This window comes from Dichomitus squalens (assembly GCF_000275845.1).
Source record: "Dichomitus squalens LYAD-421 SS1 unplaced genomic scaffold DICSQscaffold_8, whole genome shotgun sequence".
Lineage (NCBI taxonomy): Eukaryota > Fungi > Basidiomycota > Agaricomycetes > Polyporales > Polyporaceae > Dichomitus > Dichomitus squalens.
This window is the reverse complement of record NW_006766890.1, coordinates 749,970-770,937: the sequence shown is the minus strand read 5'-3', so window position 1 is coordinate 770,937 and position 20,968 is coordinate 749,970. Positions and strand designations below refer to the sequence as shown.

The following is a 20,968-nucleotide window of genomic DNA, read 5'->3' as shown; positions in this document are numbered from 1 at the left end:
CTCGTCGGTGTGGTTAGAGTTTGCGACCGGCGACCATTCCCAGAAAGGCAATGAAAGGCGCGGAACGATACCGACCGCAGAGTCCTCGAAGCATACACAAGCTGACGTCCAGTCTATGTTACTAAATTGCCGTACTCCATATGCATGTGTCTTGGCGATAGGCGTATGAACATGATGCATCGAGACGGGACGAATCGTACGGTGCTCAGTATCCGAGCGGGGAGGTCGAGAGGTGTGGAGGGTGGGAAGTGGACGAATGATGAGACGGCACAGATGGACTAACAGGACAAGAAGGCACAATAAGATATACAGCTACATCGTATGTTTACAGAGTGATGGCCAGCACAAGAGCGCGTGTGGAAGGTGCCAGCGGATATGGACAAGATCTATGGAACACGGAAGAAGACGCAACAGATCGATGCGAGTACGAATGACGAGGCCCAGTGGAGTGAGATAGCGAGGGAGGATCAAAGCCAACGGCTAGGCGACATGCGCGGTCGACCGAACTAGTCCACTCTCATGGGAGACATGGGTACTTCCGTAGATTGGTCGTTCCCTGGTGCCTCCTTCGATAGCGGACTGCCGCTGACGACACTGCTATCCACACCGCGCCGGTGTCTCCTGCCGAGTAGCGTCGCATGATCCATGTCGAGCTCAAACGGCTTCGAGGCGCCCGTTTTCCGTCCACGATCGCGCTGACCAGCACGACCGTCATACGCATTGCCGACAACTGCACGATTGGCCGCAACCTTTGCTCCCGCACCAGCGGGAGGCTGCTTCGGCAAGGGCTTGGCATCCTCATCCTCGTCGCTCTCGTTGAGGTTCTGGAGGAAGCCGCGATTTGCACCGCCCTTCTGGGCACGTCTGCGAGCACCCTCCTCTTCCATACGGTGGACGGCGTACGTGATGTCGAAGGCCTCCTTGAGCGTGGCCAGACCGGGGGAGCGGACCCCACCGCGAGCGTCGGCGAGGAGCGGAGAATCGAGGGGTGCGCGAGGAATGCTGGGAAGGGGAGTAGGGTCTGGGGGGGCAGGCACCGCAGTGACCCATGAATGCGCCAGGAACTCGTCGATTGTGTACCGCTGAGCTGGATCGACGCACAGCAAGTGTGTGATGAGATCCTTAGCTGCAGAGCCCGTTCAGCAACGTAGATGGCGCAACACCGCGAACAACGTACCTGATGCGCCAATGGTATCCCACCAGGGACTGAGGAAGGTGTAGTGCCCGCGAGCAACCTTCTCCGTGAGGACGTTGATGCTCTCGTCGTAGAAAGGCGGGAAGCCGCAAAGCAGGGTGTAGAGCACACAGCCAAGAGCCCACATGTCGACGCTCTTGCTGTACCGCTCATCCTTCACAATCTCGGGTGCAGTATACCCCACCGTCCCACATGGCGTCATCGTCTGTTCGTCCCATACGACCTTGCTTAGGCCAAAGTCAGCAATCTTGACCTTGCCAATTCCACCCCCACCGACGCCTGGTATGAATTCGCCTTCGTCCTCCTTATCCTCGTCGAACTGTTTCGGAGCGGGTATCTTGGAGGGAACGATGGGTATGCGGTCGAAGAGCAAGTTTTCGGGCTTGATATCCCGGTGGACGACACCACGCTCTTCGTGGAGGTATCGGATACCCTGTGCGACCTGCACAATGACGTGACGTGCGAGATTCTCACTGAAATATGTGAGCTTCACGATCTGGTGGAAGAGCTCGCCGCCTTCCATGACTGCACCATTCACAAGTCGTCATCAGTTTATGCGTATACGTCAGTTCGTAGTAGGCACTTACGCTCTAGAACCAAGAAGTAATGCTCTGGCGACTCGAAGAACTGCAATAGCTTGACTATTGACGGGTGGTTGATGCCGCGCATGATCTGCACTTCTGTGTCATACGTCAGAATCAGGTGAGGGTGCACAGAGAAGAGCACACGCCTTTAAGGATGTTTGCCCTCTACACATACGAAGGAAATAACGTCAGTCAAGGACAAACATTACAGCAAGTAGATGCACCTCCGTGACCCGCGGCTTCTTTTTAAACTCGCGGTTCAGGTGCTTTTCGCCAGCCCCCTACGGACATGACGTAGGAAAAGGAAATACACATATATGATGAATGAGTGTGGGGAGAGGAATGATCAAACACTAACCTGCGAGGCACTCAATTCGTATTTGCGGACAACTTTGACTAAATGACAGATCAGTTGTGTGTATATGTGGGTGACGGGAGGGACGGGCTCACCTGCGACTTTCTGCCCTGTCCGGAGATCGACGGCCTTGTACACATTGGAGAATGCACCGCTGAGGTCGATGATAAGCAAGGGAGCCTCCCACGCAGCGACAATCCTGAAGGAGAAGGCGGAAGGGCCTCGCCATCATGCAAGAGAGACGCCAAAACATTTCCGACGTGATGACACAACCCATCGTCACCTCCGATGTGGACAAAACGATACAAAACAATCGCGACCGTCACGGCCTTTGCGACCCCCGCAGAAAGAACGGCGGATGGCACAAGGTATCAACCGTGCACGATATCATCCCACTCCAACTCCACATGTCCGAATGAAGCAATACAGAAAGGCACGGAAAACGACGACTCACTCGCCCATCTTCTCAAGCAGCCTGAAGTTCTCGAGCCCCGTGTATGTTGGCATCTTGTTCTTGGCCTCGCGCTCTTCCTGGACGATCTGCTCGATCTGCTCCTTGTACTTGGGTGAGGCGTGCTTCTGTGTTTGGTGCTGTTGCGCCTGAGCCTCGCGCTGCTGTTGGTGGCGACTCTGGTCGGCGCGCGGCTGCTGCTGGACGGGCTGTTGGGTGGTGTAGAGCTGGTAAGGATCGTCATCCTGCTGCTTCTGAGCTGAATGGTGGGTCTTTCCGTGGCGGATGAAATCTGATGGGGAATGGAGCAGAAGCGAGTCAGCCATCAGGGACGGCGGTGCACATGGGGGCTGGGTGCGTACTCTTGAACGCGTCGACGACGCCTGTTCCGGTGGGCATGGCGAGGAAGGAGTGCGGAGGTATGTGCGTAGGGCGGGATGAGTAAGGACGAGGGGAGACGGAGAGAAGAGTGCGGCTGACCCGTGCGAGAGTACGAGGATGGATTTGAAGGCGGCGACGAGACCGCCTGCTCCATGGCGTCATTGATCGCTTGTCCCTACGTCATCCTCGTCCTCCCTCCAGCACCGTCCAGTCTCAAACTTCACTCGACCAATCACAGCCCAGACGGCGCAGACCACGTCCGGCGGCCCATCCCATACATAACCCGACCGAGTACAGTGCATATCGACACCCCCTGCTCAGATCAGCTGTTGCTCGGCGATTCTAATTCCCCGTGACAATCCGCTGGACCGTGGCAATTGCCGTGCTGCGTACCTCGGTAAACCTTCTACTTTGCCATCTTGGCCGCGTGTCCACACTGGACTGTGAACACGCCTTTGCCGAGTTCGCTTTCATCGATTCCGAGCACCCCAACTCATGCATGATGTCCCAACGCTTCCGTGAAAGCCCTCCATGCCGATCGTGTGCGTGCTAATGCTCAACGCAAGGTGCCATCTCACAGCAGGGTCCCAGTCGGACGAGCGTCGTAAAGCCTATTCAGAAGAACAGTACAACATACAGTAGCACCAAGAACGCAAAGTAATACACGCGTCCCCCACAACAGCGGCATAGCGTGTCTCTCTCGGGCAACTCACTTGTTGCCCCTGGATATGCTCTGCATCGTCATCAACGATTGCATCATCTCCTACAGACGCATTCCGTTAGCATTATCGGGAACTTGAACCTAATAGCGTTCTCCACGAACCGGGTTCCGCAGGTCAATGCCCGCCTCTTGGAGTGTCGTCGCCATGCACGTAGCGCTCTCCCGTATCTCCTTCTTCATCATCAGCTGGAACATATCCAACTTGCTCGGCATCTGCCCCGACGAGACGTCGACGCCTGTGTGTTGCGCAAAGTGACGTTGCGGACGCACCACATCATCCACAACAGCACACCACCAACATGCTCCAATCAGCCTATACCAAGACAACCAGCGGCGGGTCTGAGACGCACCGTTATCCTTCAGCAGCTGCACGAACCCCCTGATGTGCTCCTCCACCTCCGGCTTCTCCTGCAGCAGCTTCAGGAATCGCTGCTGCTGCTGCTCGAAGATCGCCTGCAGGTTCTCCCGCGGCAGCTCGTCCGCCCCCCTCCGCGCCGTCGTCGAGAACGCCGCGGAACGCGTGTGGAACGCCTCGCGTGCCTGTGACGAGGGCCCCGCCTGTTGGTGGTGGTGCGCAGGGGTGCGGGACGACGGCCGTGAGTGCGTCAGTAGCGACGAGTGACGTAGTGCGTGCGTGTGCGCGAGGCGCAGGGCTGTCGTCGCGAGCGCGCGGGTGCGGCTGGACGAGGAGGCCGCTGATACGTTGGACATGCAGGAGCGGCAGAACATTGTAGGGGTAATTCGGTAAGAGATGAAGCAAGGGGGAAAGTGTAGGTGTAGGTGGGAAGGTGAATGCGGAAGCCGGCGTCGAGGTCGAGCGAGAACACGCGTGGGAAACTGGCGCGTGGTCGCGTTTGGCGCGAGACGCGTCGCGTCGGCTGCCACTGCCTCAGGCTTCAGCCACCTCGGTCTCCGACACATCCTACAGCCTCATCGTCTCTCTTAACGTCTCTGCTTCGATCGGTCTACGTAGAACACACACACACACTTCACGATAACATGGAGGATGACTACTACTCAATTGATTCCATTCTCGCCGAGAACCAGAAGATCCAGTGCACGTTCAAGGTCGACGTGCCCGACATGGGCCATCTCGACGGCGGCAAGGCTGGAGATGTGGGTCTTGCGCGTTCGTGCGGAGCGCTCTGCAGAAAGTTCTGAACAGCGCGAGGAGTAGATCAAAGCCCTGAGCAAGGTCCAGATCCCTCTCTGGATGGCGTACATCCTCATCTACTCGTGAGTCGTGCTCGCGCGTCACGTGTATCTCATAGAGCTTCGCTCCAACGCCCCGAACTGTGCAGGGACTACGCGGACTTCACAATCCCACCGCCTTTCGCTGCGCGGGTGCGCAACGCGCTGAATGCGGAGCCGCGAAGCGTGCGTCTCTCCAACCTCGTTGGACAGGGAGGCTTGTGGTATGGCTTCGGGAGGATGATGATGCACTTGTACGTGGTCTTGCTTCCATGCATACCATTCCTTGCCCACATCCATGCATACGACGTACAGACTGAACGACGAGCCCGCGGAAGAGCTCTCGCGGGTCCTAACTGAGGTACATTAGCGCACTCTCCCTGCCCCCTTCTCATCCACTGACGTCGTATTCCCGTATCCTCCCCGCATCCTCCCAACTCTTCGTTTCCCGTGTCCACACCCCATGCTTCCACATAGACATTCCGTGCCCGACTACCCGAAGTGATCGACCAGGCGCAGCACTTCGCGTCCCTGCAAGCCTCGGCAGGGAGCGGCTCTCGAGGGGGAGACGCGACCGTCGCGCAGTTCCGGGAGGGCATGGACGGTACCGAACGAGAGTGTACGTGCTTCTCCCTCCTATCTCCCATAGGCTCTGTCATTTCTTCCATGCCATCCGGTTAGTTTGTCCATGTGACTGCGACTGACGGACGGATCTCCAGTATTCCAGCTTGCACAGGAGAGCGCGAAGAAGACGAAGGTGTGGTATGAGACGAGCGAGCGGGGGCGCCGGTAGGATGATGCCGCAGGATATGTACGATCGTGTAGGATACGAGCAGAGTTCGTGACGGAGCCAGCGAAGGCGCGCATTGAGGGCCGTTCAATCCTCCTTGGGCTTCAAGACAGTCTTCTGCGGCTGGCCATCTGGGCTTTCGTGAGCAGCCTCTTGTAAGCGTACTTCCCGCAGCACAGACACAAACCTGAGACGATGGTCAGGCGTTGGTGTCCGAGAGGAGGCGTCGGGACTTGTGTGCTTGCAAGACTCACCACTTGATGCTGGCCCAAAGGCACAGCTCTACGATGCTCAAGAACAGCAGATGGGGATTGTAGTTCGTGATGAAGAAGAGCCCGAGCAGGACGAGGAGGAGGGTTGCGAGGGCGCCATCGAGGACGAGGAGGAAGGATGGATTGAGCGACGAGCCAGGTGCGAGGATACCAGAGAAGATCTCGCTCAGAGGGTCCTCAGCGATCGATGTTTCCGCCGCTGCGGCTGGGGTCGAGATATCACCGTCCATGGACGAGTACATGTTCGCATTCAGTGTGTCCAGCTACATCCATGATCCAAGGCAGCGACTCGCGCCACACGTGATGATGGGACGCGTCTGAGCCCCGCGTCTCTGCGCTCTCAAGTACTCACTTCACCACTCCTTCAGACGATGGACATCGATCCAGCACTCCAAGCGGGTCCCTCAAACCTCAACGCAGGACCGTCAACGCTCCCTTCTCAAGCTGAGAAGACCAGCGAATCCTCGGCTCAAGCCGCCCCTCCTCCCGCACCACAGCTCCCGCTCCCGGCAGCGCACTTCTACTCCGTCGAGTATCCAGGCTACGTCAAACCCACATCTGCACCTCTCGCGATAGAGCGTCTTGGTGGACAACATGCCATAGACGCGGCGTTTCGCCGCGCGACCGGGCGAGACCGCGTCGAGTCTCTGCTCGAGCTGCGTCTCCGTCCAGGCAACCCGTACGCGCATCCTATCCCCGGGGAGGTGGTGCATACGAGCAACATAGTGCTCAAGGTTGTGAAGCGGAGGCGGAAGCGAAAGGATGGAGATCCTGGAGATGGCGCGATAGGAGAATACACTGTGGAGGCTGTGGGTGTTGTGCCCAAGACGGCGCGGTTCAGAAGTGAGTCCCTGCTCGACCAGGCTGACTGAAGTGACGCGAACTGAATGCTGCGCTGTCAGGTATGGCGGACTTCCAGTATCAGCCAGATATGGCCGACCCGATAGCGAAGTTGCGCAACGCGATGGATGCCATGGATGGTAGGTGCCTGTTCCTGAGCACATAACGGTCGGGGTTCTGATTCACTGCTCGGATAGTGGAGGGAATATTGAAGTACCACATCCCTCCAGAAAAGGAGGACTACACGATCACCACAACACAAGCTGACCCTTCTGCCATGGACATCGACCCACAGCTCCTCGGGGAGGGCACCAGTTCTGGTACAACAGTGAGGACAAAGAGCAACCTGCGGCTGTTCCCCCCGCCCCTGTTCAGTCGACAAGGTGTCCCGCAGAACTACAAGTACGTCTGTGGACCACGGTGCCTTTTCCCGCGGCATATTGACCGCTTGCGCAGCTACAAGGCGAACACAGCGTCCATTGAGGACATTGTCGTGGACAAGGAAACTGGCGAAGAGAAGAAGCGGCTGATCAATCGTATGCGTTGGAAGGGCTTCGCGCCGATATCTGTGTCCTACAGCGACAAGAATGTATGCCTGACCATCGGTGGCCTCCGTCGGTTTACTGACTTGCAGAGGGACAGGTGCCCGACAAGCCCTCAGCGCCGGTGGAAGAGCAACGCGGTCAAGCTGACAAGAATATCTTGAAGAAGCTTGAAGAGGTAGTAGACCAACGCTTTAGCGATCATTGCATCACACTGACCTCGGCTCGCAGCTCTTTCAAGAACGACCGGTGTGGACGCGTGCAGCCATATTCAACCAGTTCATGCCTTTGGAAGTGCGAGATATCATCAAGTAGGTTGTTTTTCCGGTTGCTGCACCACCGTCATCTCACGCCCTCGCGCTAAAGCACGAAATATCTCTTGCCGCTGGTCTCCTACGTCTTCGAGGACGGCCCCTGGCGAGACACCTACGTTCGCTTAGGATACGACCCTCGTGTGGACCCCGAGGCCCGATTGTAAGCTTCCTTGTACCCATTACGCCTGTCTCTTTGTTTAACCCTCCTCCCGGAACAAGCTACCAACGCCTATACTTCCGGAACGTCAACCACCCCATCGTCCGCCCCTCGGTGGTCACCCGCCGACAGGAGCAGCGCAACGAATCCGCGCAGGTGCGCTTCTCCGGCATGGACGGGCGGCGCTCGCACGTCTTCGATGGCCAGGTGGTCACGTCCGAGACCGCTGCGTTCCAGCTGTGCGACATCACGGACGCGATGCTCAAGGAGATGATCGAGGCCGACGACGAGGACTCGCTCCGCGAGGCGTGCAACGAGCGCGACGGGTGGTACACGACGCACGCGCTGGAGCGCATCAAGACGGTGCTCAGGCACAAGTTCTTCTCGCTCCTCCTCGGGCACGTCGCGACTCGGAAGGAGTGCGAAGCATTGCTTGTACCGCACGAAGGGACAGATAAGCTCCCCCAGAGACACAGGCACAGGCTGAAATTCGGCAAGCATAATATGGCCAAAGGCGCGCTGCCTCCGGAAGATGCAGCCGTAGGTCTTGCACTTCATCCAGACATGCAAGGATTACTCACGTCAAGACGTGTAGGCACAACGACTAATGACCACGATAGAGCAGCAGAGGAAGAGCCTCAAATTCACTCCCCTATGAACCTTCTTGCCTTCACCGGCGGTCCTTGCAAAGGGGTTATGTACTTGATACTCGACTGTATCCATAGCATGTTGTCCGAGTTCTGTTGTCATCCAGCACTCAAACTTGAACAAGCCGCGGGGTAGACTGGATTTGGCTCCGTCACACACATGAGAAGCTGAGTGTTTTTGGTCTTTTCGATTTCTGCGCGGTAGGTCCTATGAATAGCGGGGATGGCATACACAGCATGATCGTGGTGGTGTTTTACATGGAACGACGTCGCCTTGCGCGAGACTCGGGCCAGCTCCCCTCCCTCCGGGCATGGCCTTCCAGGGTCATCCTCTACGGTGCACTACTGAGGCGGAGAGGATGATCATGATGCTGCCTTCTGCTCGGCACGAGCTTTTCTCTGCGCAAGGTCGTATGACATGAGGATCTCCACAGCGTAAGACTGCAAGGAAGACGCACCGAACCAACCAACGCGAATTTGTTGTTGCGACGGTACTAGCAAACCGAATCATCCATCAAGACCTCACCATACCCGAACTTTTAGGCTCATTGAACGCACCTTAGGGTCAACCTATTGGACCAGACTGGTCAGAACATGGAGAGGGGACAGAGGATCATGGGTACATACACCCTTCGTCGAACGCGTCCTGTGGCTCTTAGGCTTCTTGATACCATTACGGTGAGCCTTGCGGCTCTGGTTGTGGTTGGTATGGCTAGCGGACACAGTGTGCGCTTATTAGAGTTCCCTCAAGCATGATAACAAGTTGCAGAGACATACTTCTTGGACTTGGCCATGGCGACGTCGTACGGGGTCTTGAGGATACGGGTGCTCTCCTCCACTGGCCACCGGCGCTACTGCAACACTCTGAATCCGTGGGAAAGCAGGGTCTCCGTGGCTGAAGAACTATGCAGTTGTCCCCTCGGCAAACGCCGCTGAGCGGGACTGCAAGGTAGAGACCACATTGGAAATATGTGAGGGAACTGTGATCACCCATGGCTATGGGTCTATACTGAACCAGTCCTATGAGGAGGGGAAAATGAGATAGTTGGAAAGTTGTGAAAGAGAAAAACATGGCCAGCGCCGGGGTCGAACCGACGACCTTGGCGTTACGTAAGCACCACTTTCACAGTGACGTTATTAGCACCACGCTCTAACCAACTGAGCTAGCCGGCCATGTAAAAATGTTCGGCAGACAGCGACATATACCGAGCCTGGGGATACCTCAAGATGTCTTCGAAGTTCGCAAAATGATTGCGCTGCTATTGTCCACATGATTGTCTCACAGAAGCCCGAAAATCTGTGTATCCGACCTGGAATTCAACCACTTTGCCCCACACAGAGGATGCCAAGGACACTGAGGCTGCCTACTGCTGTATGTAGTTTTGGCAAGAGGGCCAAACTCGATAGGGTGCGGGCAACAAATCCGAATTGTTAACACGTGGATTATTGACAAGTTAATAACCTGTTAATAAACAGTTAGAAAGTACGAGTCTGGATAGCCATGTCAAGAATTGTTCAAAACTAGGACCCATTTGAGCGTCCTTTTGACTTCAATAACAACAATAGACCGCATTCATTGCGTTTACTGTAGGCCAGAGTAGTGCTGCTGTGAACTGCAAGCTTGGTGCCTCTAATTTATGCAGGCCGCTGGCCAAAGCCGCCAGTGAGCTTGGTCTGATTAAGATCTCGAAGGGAGAGCGGGATTCGTCGCCACACAGCTCATTGATGTCATGTTGGAATCCTGGCGTCAAGATGGCGAGCTCGCGGAACGAGCGCCACAGGTCCCGCCCCCCCGACGGATACCCGCGCCCTTATCTACCCCTATTTAGCTACGTATATAAGCCTTATTGTATCTACTGTGTACGGCACGCGTTTGCACCGGCCAAACGCGAATCCCATTTGTGCCCGCTTGCCCTCGAACTTCTTCATGTCATGCCTCGTCAAATATACAGTACTTGCAATGGCAAGGTGTCTCGGAGTTCTAGGGACCCTGTCGGTCGACTGAGATGTTTATTACTCGGGTCAACAACTTGTGAACTTGGTTTAGCGCCCGGTTAATTAACCGTAAATAACACGTGTTAACAAGAGGTCCAAGAGGGTGTCCGTTAATAACGGTTCGTTATAATCCATTTTCATTGTTGACCGCACCCTAAAACTCGACATCCGGGACATCAACTTCATTATGGCTTGACATCGATAATTTCAACTGGAGAGTGTTCCAGGAACGGCATCATGTCATTTTGCTCTTTTATCTCATATGTTGCAAGCTGATTGTCGTGTCGCAGGGACAATACTTCGACCAGCCAGAGGACGAGCCAGACAAAGAGAGCGAGCAGGCAGGCGAAGGACGAATCTATACCACGCGATTTCTGGGACTTGTGTGCCAGCTTGGCCGGAGAGGTCCTCGGAGAGCGTGTCGACTGCGTGGTGATAGAGGCTAGTGGTGCTGGCCCAGTTGGCCACACACCCGTAATACTCGCCGCACATACGTTGTGCTCCGAGCGTGCGGACTCAAATACACTCTGTAGTCGACGTATGTAGTCGCTATGTATGCGTATGCTGTGCCATGGCTGCAGCTTGAAGCTCAACCGGTGTCGACAGTCATGGCAGGTGGCAGTGCAATCAGACACTACCGGTCTCGATAAGGCGAGGGAACACCCAATTGTAGCCACGACGTTCTCCCTTCTATGAGCAGCCATTGTGCGTCATCGCTGGGTCATATAAACCTTGGCAAGCGGGGCGGTGGGCCTCAATGATCGCCCTCAGCCTCAAAAGACGCGTTCCACTTGTCCGCCTCCGTCTCACCGTAACTCTCGTGTACACTCACCGCACCATGTCTTCCCTCCTACCCGACACACTCAACCCTGCAACTCTTCTTTGCAAGCGCTTCAGGCCTGACCAGATCCCTGACCTCACTGGTCGCGTCGCATTGGTCACTGGTGGCTCCGCCGGCATTGGCTTCCACAACGTAGCCGCTCTCGCCCAGCACAACGCGAAGGTCCACTTCGTCTCTGCCAACCCAGAGCATGGTAAGAGCGCCGTGCAAGACCTCAACAAGGCGCTCCAAGAGAGTGGCGCCAAGGGCTCCATTCACTACCACCAGCTTGACATGCATGAGCTCAAGAGGGTCGACAGCTGGGCGAAGCAGTTTGTTGAGCAGGAGAACCGTCTCGACATCCTCATTGCCAATGCTGGGATCGGACAAGCTCCCTTCGGCATGACGTCTGACGGCCTTGAAAGACACTTCGAGGTGAATGAATGTTCTAACATTAGGGTTTGGAACTAGACATCTCACAATGGGTGTGCAGGTCAACAATCTTGCACACTACGTTATTGTGCTCCGACTTTTGCCTCTCATGCAGAAGACGGCGGCGAAGGCTCCCCCCGCATCTGTTCGCATCGTGATGCAGAGCTCAGAGATGCACCGTTTCGCCCCCACCGGAACGACATTCGCCTGTAAGGAAGAGGTTTGCAAGGACGAGGACGGGACTCAGCTGTAGGGCATCTCCTTTCCTCGATCCTACGTTCTACCCGTGCTAAATGGTGGTGTAGCTACGGGCGCACGAAGCTTGGACTCATCGTATTCGCCCAGGAGCTCGCCCGCCGCAAGCTAACGGACGCGACACAGCCTATCCTCGCCATATCGGTACACCCCGGTGCGGTCGACACGGACCTCCAGAAGGCATGGGGCCAGTCGTATGGAGTTCTCGGCGTAGCGATCGACAAGGTTACTCGATTGGCTGGCAAGAGCGCCGAAGAAGGCGCGGAGGCGAGTCTATGGGCGGCGGTCAGCACGGACATCAATCAGACGAACTGGAAGGAGTACCAGGTAAGCACCTGGATTCATGACACCGCATTGCACCCATTGACCTTCCGTACAGGGCAAGTACTATTCGGAACCATATGGCAAGTCGGACACGGAAAGCAACGCTGCCAAGGACGAGGCCATCCGCAACAACTTCTGGAGGCTGTGCTCGGATCTCACTCAAGAGATTCTGGGCGAACGGATCGAGTGAGATACTTTGAGCTAGGGAAAGGGCGGAAAGGATTGTAAGATAGAAGTTGTGTTAGACTATTTCTCGAGGCAAGAAAGGACCATGATCATTCGAATGCACAACGTTTCGCGAAGGCAAAAGCGCGCTCCGGACGGCAGTGGCCGCAATGCGTCCGGTCGAATTGAAACGAGGATGGCGAGCCGCTGGAGCCGCCAGTATGGAGGAGATGTCAACTTGTCAAACGATTACTTTGCTACGGTTAGATCAGTGTAAGGACTCCATCGAAATGAGCAGGCACGTGACCATACGGGATTTCGAAAGTCTTACACACATCGCCATCGAAAACTGGGCGCATGACGATTATTGCACTTGTCGAGCAAACTCTTGTACTCTGAAAGTGCGACTCAGGAACAAAGGATACAACTATGTTGCCAAGCGCGCGGAGCACGGGTGCCCCCGACGCCCGCCGTTCCACTGACCTGGATGGAAAACTGCAGATATACCTAAGGGCAGGTAGTCAAAACCAACTAAAGTCATCGTGCGGGGACGTGTACGTACACGTATCGGTCATATTGTCTATATTGAGGATGTCCCCATCCAGTGCCGTTCGGTTGGAATCAATGGCAGATGCTGTCGGCATGCGGCTGTGTCACGGTCTCGTCGGCTTGTCGTACCCGAGCTGGTGAGTTGAGGACGCCAGCGCTGTGGCAACGAATTCGCCCAAGGATGTGCTGTTCTGGCAGTGTGCATCAAAAACTGAGACGCACGCAGCACACAGTTGTGGGCATGTACACACCGGAGCATCGGGTATGCGATCTCTGATTGACCTCTCCTGGACTGGGCTGGCAAATCCCTGTGCTCCCTGTGCTTGCTGTGGGGCGTCGCGGATAGAAGAGTGTGGGCCGTGTACGATCGATACTAGAGGTGCAGGAGAGGGATGTGTCGTTACCATGCTCGGGGCTCGACTGAGGTGCCGAGCCGGTCGGCGCCTGCATGACAAGCCGTGGACAAGGACATTCATTATTGCTGCACCATGGATGCGCGAACCGAATTACGCAGGAATTTGCTTTGGCGGTGGCTTGGACACAACTTTGGTGGCGTGCCGAAGGAATCTAGCAGCGGGCCGCGGAGGAGCATACGTATGTCCCTCTCGGGTGGCAAACGCGCCGGAGCGGGCTCGACTCCCTTCTGACGAGTAGTTGGTAGCTAGGGACTAGGACACCTTGCTAGCTAAGGCCCGGACTATTGGAGCTCGGGTTCGATCTGAAGCGAGTGCTGAACGGCACGGTCGGCCAGGGGGACACCTACAGTTCTAAGTCCGAGTCGAGTATCGGGACCGTTCTGCTCAGGCGACCTAGGACGTTGATCAGTAAGACAACTCATATAGTCCGACGACGGGAATGCAGAGAAAATCGCAAATAGTGGAGGACGTTGTACTTACTGTCAACAGTCATTGTGTTAGAGACAAGCGTATGGCCGGGGCATATGATGGGGACCTCAGGTTAGATGTATGTAGCTTAATGTTATTCAGTGAGATTTCACCATGTCGACGACGTAAGCGCTCCATTTACTGTCTCCACTCAAAGATGAGTTCCTGTTCTGTACTGCCAGCCTCGTCGCGGTGGTGGCAGACGAAGAATTGAACAGTGTTGACCATGAACTTCGAACATCCGTCGGCGCCGCTCTATGCAAGGCGAACAAGCGTAGCTGAGATCAATTCGGTGATGTATGCAAGTGTATTGCACGCGCTACGAGCTGTATAGTCGATGGACGAAGGTCCTAGGCCCGTAGCAGTAGGAACCTCACGCGTGTTGACGGGGATGGGGATGAGTAGCACACCTCCGAATTTCTCGGGGTCGGGCTAGAGAGCAGTCGGCGCCGATTCCCACGGCCCGGCCTGACCAACAGCGGCCACCAGCCTGTGGCTCTCCATCCGTGTCCTTACGTCTCTTGAACAGACATCGTTGTGGTTTTGGCCCGCTAAAGTGAGTAGCATAAACTGTTCACTCGCCAGAGATGACTACAGAGTGGAAGCGGATACTCGACCTGCAAAATGCACTGTCCTGCGGGGTCGAGGAGACGACTTATAATGTTCTGGATACTGCTGAGACTTGGGATTCTTGCACGCAGACCGACTTGCTTTCTGACGCGTCTTACTGTAGGCCCTGCTTGCTATGGACCCAAGAAGAGCTCGCGACCCGCGTCTTGCCCGTCAAGGTCAAGATCCTCGGTTGCAGCAGCAGAGGTCACACTCTAACACCCCGTCCGGGCCACCGCTTCAAGGGCCTCCGCCTTCGCAAGGTCTTCCTCAACAACTGCTGCCGCATCAGGCACCTTCTTTTCAGGCATCCTCCTCACAAGGATACCCTCCACCTGTCCCCCAAAACTATACACCTGTCCCTCAAAACTACCCTCCATATCCCACAGCGACTCCTCCACAGCACCCGGGCCATGAGGTTTCAAATCAACAACTCACTCAGGAAGCACAAAGCGCGTCCAGTATTCCGCGTGAGCAGCCGACGCGGCCAACGACCTACAAGCCGCGTCCACTATTCTGCGTAGTATGCGCAAGTAATCAGGTGCGTACGTATCTGTATGTAGCATTGGATTGCATCCGACCAGTCATGCAGAACCGATCTATGGAAGGTCACTATGTGCTCGCGTAAGTGCCTTTCTATGCGGGAAGGTTGTTTGGGTTACGAACGTGCGTCCTTTCAGCAAGGCAGGCTTCCGCGTTTGCTCATCCGGCACTGGGTCGGCCGTACGGTTGCCCGGTCCAGCCATAGACAAGCCCAATGTCTATCCCTTCGGCACCCCGTACAACGATATCTATGAGGAGCTCCAATCCCAGGATGCTAGACTGTGAGTGGTCTTTTCTCTTCCTCCCTCGTTGACGCGACATCCAACCTGGGGCGTAGGTATACCGCAAACGGGCTCTTGCAAATGATTGACAGGAATAGGCGAATCAAGTTAGCACCAGAGCGATGGCAGGAGTCCAAGACAGTGGCTGACATCGTCATAACCTGCGAGGAGAGGTGCTTCGATGCAGTATGTGATGGTGGGTGGCAGCGCCAGGCGACGTTCTCTTCCGATCAATTGAGGTGTTCCAGACTTGCTCGCAAGAGGCGGTGACTTCAACAAACCCGTGCATATAATCAACTTAGAAATCAAAGATAATCACGAGGAGGCGCACCTGGCAGGCAAAGCGATTCTTGATCTCGCCACCGCGGTGAGTTCCCTGTCAACCCGAATAGACGGCGCTATTGCGATAATGAAACTAACGCCTGTGCGATCGTGATCCATGTAGATCGAGAACGCAAATGACATAGACGAAGAGATCAACGGTATTCTTCAGGCACAGCAAGAGAAGCATCCTCAGAGTGTTCTACACGCGGTCGCGTACTACTGATTGCTTTGTATGGTTTCGTGTCCCAGCATTCCGTGTTCTCATAGTCGTCGCTTGTAGCACTACCCGGCCCCGAGTCTCCCACCAGGTCCGCTGTTCCTGGGATCGCTATCGTGGTCCTCGCTGTTGCACCTGCATCTGTACGCTACTTATTGCGCAATCATTGGGTTCGGATGACTGCATCGATGCTAGTCATTTGGACGTGTGTTTTAGCGCAACCTAGCACTTTGGCACACAGCTCCCGGGACCAGAGGGTAATCCGATGGATTATCTGGTGCCATCGGCGATGGGGACAAGATGAGAAGCTTGGCGCGAAGCTCGACCTGCAGCGTTATGAAACGGCGAGTGATAGTGAGCAGCCCTCTGGCCGGTGTCGAGATTCAAGCTCTCAGCCCCCTCACTCCACGGAGCCTCGTTCCCTGCTTGTACGCGTTGTCGGGCACGATGATATGAGACGCGTTTGGTTTGTGATGAGTCTCGTGATCGCGCATGGAGATCTTCGTTTTGAGATGATCGTCGTGGCTGCAACAGTGCAACGCTTCGGCAATGGTTAATGTGCCTGTGTATTCCGGTCGACCTCCTCCAGCACCAGTGCTAGTCGCAACGTCGCCCTTCAGCAACCCCTTCGCCCAACTGACTATTAGAAGAACTATCATCCCAAAGCCAAGTCAAATAACGTCACCAGAGCCTTTCACCAGCCCTTTGAGCGTGTGAACCGAAGGCGCGATTATCACCACCCCCGGAGTCATTAACTTGCAATCATTATCTGCTTAACCCCCTATTTAAGGCCGAGCATGGACATGGGTGAGAACGATAGTTGCTTCGGCTCTTCTCTCCACCTCTCCATCCTCTCCATCACCTTTTGAACGCAGCTTTTCGCAATGGGTCTTCGTCTGGGAGATATCGCGCCCGACTTCGAGGCTGAGACCACCAAGGGTCCCATCAAGTTCCATGAGTGGATTGGCGATTCCTGGGTGAGCATATACCGTTATGGGCCAGGCGCGTCTCGGAGATCTGATAACGACTTCTTCCCCGCATGCTTCGTCTGTGCTTGATGACGTCTCGTCCTTGGTCTTATACGTATGAAAGGCCATTCTCTTCTCCCACCCCGGTGACTTCACCCCCGTCTGTACCACAGAGCTTGCAGAGGTCGCGCGGAGGTGAGCACTTCTGTACGCTCTGGCATGCATTTGGACCGTCGGTGGCAGAATGATGCATACTGATCCACGCTACGATGTATGCGCATACAGGACCCCTGACTTCGAAAAGCGCGGTGTGAAGCTCATCGGTATCTCCGCCAATGGCCTCAGTGACCACGAGAAATGGGTCGAGGATATCAACGAGTATGGCAGCAAGTTCGGGCCGACCAACGTGCAATTCCCCATAGTAAGCCATTGGTGCTCGCATCTGCCCGTCAAGCGGATCATGACCAAACGATAACTCGACCGCAACAGATTGCGGACGCCGACCGCAAGATTTCTACTCTATACGATATGCTTGACCAGCAGGATGCGACTAACCGTGACGCCAAGGGTCTCCCTTTCACCGTAAGTAGTAATCCCGCACGCCATTCATGATGGCGGGTTTCGCGGACTCCTGTCCAACACTGACGCCTTTGTCTCATCAGATACGTACTGTCTTCATCATTGACCCCAAGAAGGTTATCCGCCTTACCATCGCCTACCCGGCGTCTACTGGGCGCAACTTTGACGAGATCATCCGGTGGGTGTCCAACACAGCTTGCCATGCCACCATTGATCAATACTTACGTCTAACGCCGGCATCGAACAGTGTCGTCGATTGTGCGTCTACCTACTCCGTGCTCGCCGCGGACGAGATAAAACACTGACTCCCGCATTTGCAATGACACTCACAGCTCTCCAGATCGGCGACAAGTACCGTGTTACCACCCCCGTCAACTGGAAGAAGGGCGACGATGTCATCGTCCACCCGTCAGTCTCGAACGAGGAGGCTAAGACGCTGTTCCCCAACTTCACCGTCCACAAGGTGGGCAGACGATTCATTCGCCATGGTAATCGCGAACGAGTGTGATGCTGACGTTCGAGCTGCAGCCGTATCTCCGCACCACGCCTCTCAAGGTCGAGTAAACTCCTTGGTAACGGACAGAAAGCAATGGGAGAAGACATACCTGTCGAGACGTGTATTATTGTGCTGTAATTCTGAGATGAATGTATACCATGATCACAATCACCCCACCTCTGAGCCCGGTCGCCGTGCTTCAACGAGTTAGCTCGAATTATGAAGCTCATACGATCAATACGGCCAACCGAGCTACGATGCTGGTAGTTTGCGTAGTCTCTTAACCATCGCAGTGATCACACTATATTGCTGCCATGAACTTTTGTGAGAGAAGTCCTCTGCGAGTTTAGTACATAATGGTCGTCGACGCCTCTGCCTCGCGTAGCAAAGCTGAAGACTGATGGAGTTGTTTCAGAGCACCGTTCAGGTAGGCCTAAAATTGTGCAATCTGTGAGACGAATGGCTGGCAAAGGGCGTGGGGCGTCGAATTTAATCAGACATCTAATTTCTCCTCGTCGGCGAGCGCAGCGAGACGATCGACAACAAGGACAACCAACGGACCACCGTCTGTTGTGAGGTCATCCCGTTGACTGCGCCGGGTGAGTTCGCAGTCCGACCTTGACGGTGGACGGTTTACGACAAGTATGTACCAGTTCAAGCCGGCCGACTGCGACTGCCGATCAGGGTTCATGTTCTCTGGGTGACGGAAGGGAGCTGGAATTTGAAAGACGGACCAAGAAAAATAGGTGAGAGGAGGCTGGGCGGTATGTAGATACTACAAAGACCCGCAAGGCACACGCGTACGAAGTCCGGGGGAGGTGAGTCCGGACGAGAACGCGAGCATCATCGCAGTTCGCCATCCAACGAACTCGACCAAATCGCAGATCCTCCCTTTTCCAGCGCTGCTGCCCACGTGCTGCGCACGCGAGCGTGGCGATCGGACTTGTAGATTGGGTTCCACGTGGAAAGAACGCCCCGAGCAGAGTGCCCTGGAAGGGAATGCACGTGAGAGCGGGCCACGTGGGGCGATTCGACGCGCGTCGAGCTGCCATTACGCGTCCTGGGCTCGGTTCGCAATCTTGCACCCTCCTCCTCGCCGCTCCTCGTTGTCTACATACACCGCACATCACACACATGGCTACTGCAGACGGAGGTGCCTACAGGTGCGCGTTCACCGCGTATCCCATTTCCTTCTTCTGAACAAGTGGTGTGCTACTAGTTACTCCCTCACTGTCTTCTCTCCGAGCGGGAAGCTTGTCCAGATAGAACATGCTCTCGCCGCTGTCTCATCCGGAACGACTAGTCTCGGCATCAAAGGTGCGCGCACTGGTGCGTCGAAGCCATGGAGACAGATGCTGAGTTCGCTTGCAGCCTCCAATGGCATCGTCATTGCCACCGAGAAGAAATCCTCCTCCATTCTCATCGACGACTCCATGATCGACAAGGTCTCCGTGATCTGTCCCAACATTGGCATCGTCTACTCCGGTATGGGCCCGGATTTCCGCATCCTCGTCGCCAAGGCACGCAAGAGCGCACAGGCGTATTGGAAGATCTACGGCGAATACCCGTCGACGCGAATTCTTACTCAAGAGATTGCGAACATAATGCAGCAAGCCACCCAGTCAGGGTGAGTCCTATATTCCCTATTGCAGACGAAGGGCACCCACAGCAATTATGATGCTCAATCAATTTCATAACAGAGGTGTGCGTCCGTATGGCGTATCTTTGTTGGTGGCGGGGTGGGACATTACGCGTGGTCCAAGTCTATACCAAGTAGATCCATCCGGTTCCTTCTGGGCATGGAAAGCAAGCGCGATCGGGAAGAACATGGTCAACGCAAAGACGTTCCTGGAAAAGCGGTGCGCCTTTCGTCTCTGATAGGATTCGTTCTGTTATTGACGTTCTCTTCGCCTCGTCTCCACCAGATACAACGACGACATCAGCTTGGAAGATGCCATCCATACGGCACTGCTCACGCTTAAGGAAGGCTTTGAGGGCCACATGACAGAGAAGACAATCGAAATCGGAGTGGTCACTGTCCCGAGTGAGGCGGATTTGGCGGCTGGCAAGATCGAGGGCACAGGGCGGGTGAAGCCCACGTTCCGCAAACTGACAGAAGAGGAGGTACGAGACTATCTTGCGATGTAACGGACTGGGGCTCTTGTATCTCTACGCGCTGTAAGTTACTACACGGTGAATGCGTGTTTCGGATCCTGTGAGGCCTTCGGCACCTTCGGAGCGACGGTGTCAGTTGCATAGACAGCTGAGGATTGCTGCGCCTACGTTCGTCTTTCGTAAGATCGGATGGTTTCTTCTAAGGTCGGTCGAGCTGTAAATCCTGATGACGCACTGGACCGCTCAGGAACGTCTTTACGGTAGGTACCCGAGCGGAGACGTTGGATTTTTGGAAATTGAAGTATACAGACGATAGGAGCCGCACTCTGGTGTCTGAGCTTGCTGTAGCATTCTCGAAATTCTGCGGGTCCACACAGTACAACTCGAATGTGTGGCGGACTAACCGGCTCCGTTTATGGTCCGATAGGAGCGTATGTATACTGTTTCCGCCGGGCGTGGTGTAAGGTCGAATGCGCAGCGGATCAACGTTCGAACGTTAGCCCCATGCGGTATTGTATAGGTACGAAACCCAGCCGACTGTGGGGACCGCCGAAAGGGTTCGATTCGGCAGCCCGATGGCCAGGTGAGCTGGGAGCTGACACTTTCTCCGTGGTCCCAGGATCATACTGGTGGGACGGTACTGTTAGGCGTTCGCGTACGGGCGGCAGAGCGACGTCACGACATCGTTACATCAACCACCCCGCCATCTGCCCATCGACACAAACTCCATCTTGCAAACAGCTCTGCACAATGCAACTTTGGCGAAACATGTCTCCTGCGGTTTTGGCTTCTCACCGAATGGGTACCGCGCTTGAGGCGAGGCTCGTTGATTATCACTCCAGACGCGGCCCTGATGGTCGCTCTTGGACCGAGTCCGACTGGCCCGCGCTCCTGGTGTGCAGGCCACGCCACGCCAGCTGGAATTTCAACCCATCTCCGATTCACGAGCAGTAGGTGCCGATCGAGAAAGCT

General features: G+C 55.5%; 10 protein-coding genes and 1 non-coding gene across 11 annotated transcripts; 7 read left to right on the top strand and 4 right to left on the bottom strand.

The window, feature by feature from the left end:
- Positions 1-218: 218 nt before the first annotated feature.
- DICSQDRAFT_154240 (Pkinase-domain-containing protein) lies at positions 219-2,984 on the bottom strand (the record flags this gene model as incomplete). Its single annotated transcript, XM_007364325.1, has 9 exons — positions 219-1,126; positions 1,178-1,720; positions 1,783-1,875; positions 1,926-1,944; positions 2,004-2,060; positions 2,138-2,175; positions 2,230-2,288; positions 2,589-2,877; positions 2,948-2,984. The coding sequence occupies 9 exons, from the start codon at positions 2,982-2,984 to the stop codon at positions 507-509; spliced, it is 1,755 nt and encodes a 584-aa protein (XP_007364387.1). The 3' UTR covers positions 219-506.
- A 691-nt stretch (positions 2,985-3,675) lies between these two features.
- DICSQDRAFT_146014 (uncharacterized protein) lies at positions 3,676-4,416 on the bottom strand (the record flags this gene model as incomplete). The annotated part of the gene is made up of 3 exons (XM_007364324.1): positions 3,676-3,729; positions 3,790-3,923; positions 4,038-4,416. 3 exons carry the CDS (start codon positions 4,414-4,416, stop codon positions 3,676-3,678), a joined length of 567 nt encoding a protein of 188 aa, XP_007364386.1.
- A 270-nt stretch (positions 4,417-4,686) lies between these two features.
- DICSQDRAFT_103519 (GINS complex, Psf3 component) lies at positions 4,687-5,936 on the top strand (the record flags this gene model as incomplete). The annotated part of the gene is made up of 7 exons (XM_007364323.1): positions 4,687-4,803; positions 4,865-4,923; positions 4,989-5,132; positions 5,194-5,239; positions 5,356-5,497; positions 5,598-5,855; positions 5,923-5,936. 6 exons carry the CDS (start codon positions 4,687-4,689, stop codon positions 5,669-5,671), a joined length of 582 nt encoding a protein of 193 aa, XP_007364385.1. The 3' UTR covers positions 5,672-5,855; positions 5,923-5,936.
- Positions 5,937-6,311: 375 nt separating this feature from the next.
- On the top strand, positions 6,312-8,505 carry DICSQDRAFT_179694 (uncharacterized protein; the record flags this gene model as incomplete). The annotated part of the gene is made up of 9 exons (XM_007364322.1): positions 6,312-6,783; positions 6,843-6,920; positions 6,978-7,182; positions 7,237-7,369; positions 7,423-7,500; positions 7,554-7,633; positions 7,689-7,796; positions 7,856-8,333; positions 8,389-8,505. 9 exons carry the CDS (start codon positions 6,312-6,314, stop codon positions 8,449-8,451), a joined length of 1,695 nt encoding a protein of 564 aa, XP_007364384.1. The 3' UTR covers positions 8,452-8,505.
- Positions 8,506-8,625: 120 nt separating this feature from the next.
- DICSQDRAFT_103514 (uncharacterized protein) lies at positions 8,626-9,267 on the bottom strand. The gene is made up of 5 exons (XM_007364321.1): positions 9,218-9,267; positions 9,068-9,152; positions 8,999-9,010; positions 8,899-8,934; positions 8,626-8,839 (listed from the first exon to the last, which is right to left on the bottom strand). Exons 1-5 carry the CDS (start codon positions 9,232-9,234, stop codon positions 8,804-8,806), a joined length of 186 nt encoding a protein of 61 aa, XP_007364383.1. The 5' UTR covers positions 9,235-9,267; the 3' UTR covers positions 8,626-8,803.
- A 244-nt stretch (positions 9,268-9,511) lies between these two features.
- DICSQDRAFT_t64 lies at positions 9,512-9,613 on the bottom strand. The gene has a single exon. It is a non-coding gene; the product is annotated as a tRNA-Ile (tRNA).
- A 1,660-nt stretch (positions 9,614-11,273) lies between these two features.
- DICSQDRAFT_146011 (NAD(P)-binding protein) lies at positions 11,274-12,456 on the top strand (the record flags this gene model as incomplete). The annotated part of the gene is made up of 4 exons (XM_007364320.1): positions 11,274-11,690; positions 11,749-11,936; positions 11,993-12,269; positions 12,322-12,456. The coding sequence occupies 4 exons, from the start codon at positions 11,274-11,276 to the stop codon at positions 12,454-12,456; spliced, it is 1,017 nt and encodes a 338-aa protein (XP_007364382.1).
- A 617-nt stretch (positions 12,457-13,073) lies between these two features.
- Positions 13,074-13,789, top strand: DICSQDRAFT_135288 (uncharacterized protein). The gene is made up of 2 exons (XM_007364319.1): positions 13,074-13,166; positions 13,232-13,789. The coding sequence occupies exon 2, from the start codon at positions 13,469-13,471 to the stop codon at positions 13,625-13,627; it is 159 nt and encodes a 52-aa protein (XP_007364381.1). The 5' UTR covers positions 13,074-13,166; positions 13,232-13,468; the 3' UTR covers positions 13,628-13,789.
- Positions 13,790-14,861: 1,072 nt separating this feature from the next.
- Positions 14,862-15,911, top strand: DICSQDRAFT_103511 (Ssu72-like protein). Its single transcript, XM_007364318.1, has 6 exons — positions 14,862-15,014; positions 15,066-15,097; positions 15,154-15,297; positions 15,354-15,493; positions 15,546-15,664; positions 15,743-15,911. The coding sequence occupies exons 2-6, from the start codon at positions 15,075-15,077 to the stop codon at positions 15,842-15,844; spliced, it is 528 nt and encodes a 175-aa protein (XP_007364380.1). The 5' UTR covers positions 14,862-15,014; positions 15,066-15,074; the 3' UTR covers positions 15,845-15,911.
- An 811-nt stretch (positions 15,912-16,722) lies between these two features.
- DICSQDRAFT_56656 (cysteine peroxiredoxin) lies at positions 16,723-17,949 on the top strand (the record flags this gene model as incomplete). Its single annotated transcript, XM_007364317.1, has 8 exons — positions 16,723-16,815; positions 16,931-17,001; positions 17,092-17,227; positions 17,296-17,388; positions 17,469-17,563; positions 17,633-17,643; positions 17,718-17,848; positions 17,914-17,949. 8 exons carry the CDS (start codon positions 16,723-16,725, stop codon positions 17,947-17,949), a joined length of 666 nt encoding a protein of 221 aa, XP_007364379.1.
- Positions 17,950-18,964: 1,015 nt separating this feature from the next.
- On the top strand, positions 18,965-20,090 carry DICSQDRAFT_103510 (20S proteasome subunit). The gene is made up of 5 exons (XM_007364316.1): positions 18,965-19,044; positions 19,101-19,198; positions 19,253-19,508; positions 19,582-19,740; positions 19,807-20,090. Exons 1-5 carry the CDS (start codon positions 19,016-19,018, stop codon positions 20,027-20,029), a joined length of 765 nt encoding a protein of 254 aa, XP_007364378.1. The 5' UTR covers positions 18,965-19,015; the 3' UTR covers positions 20,030-20,090.
- Positions 20,091-20,968: the final 878 nt, after the last annotated feature.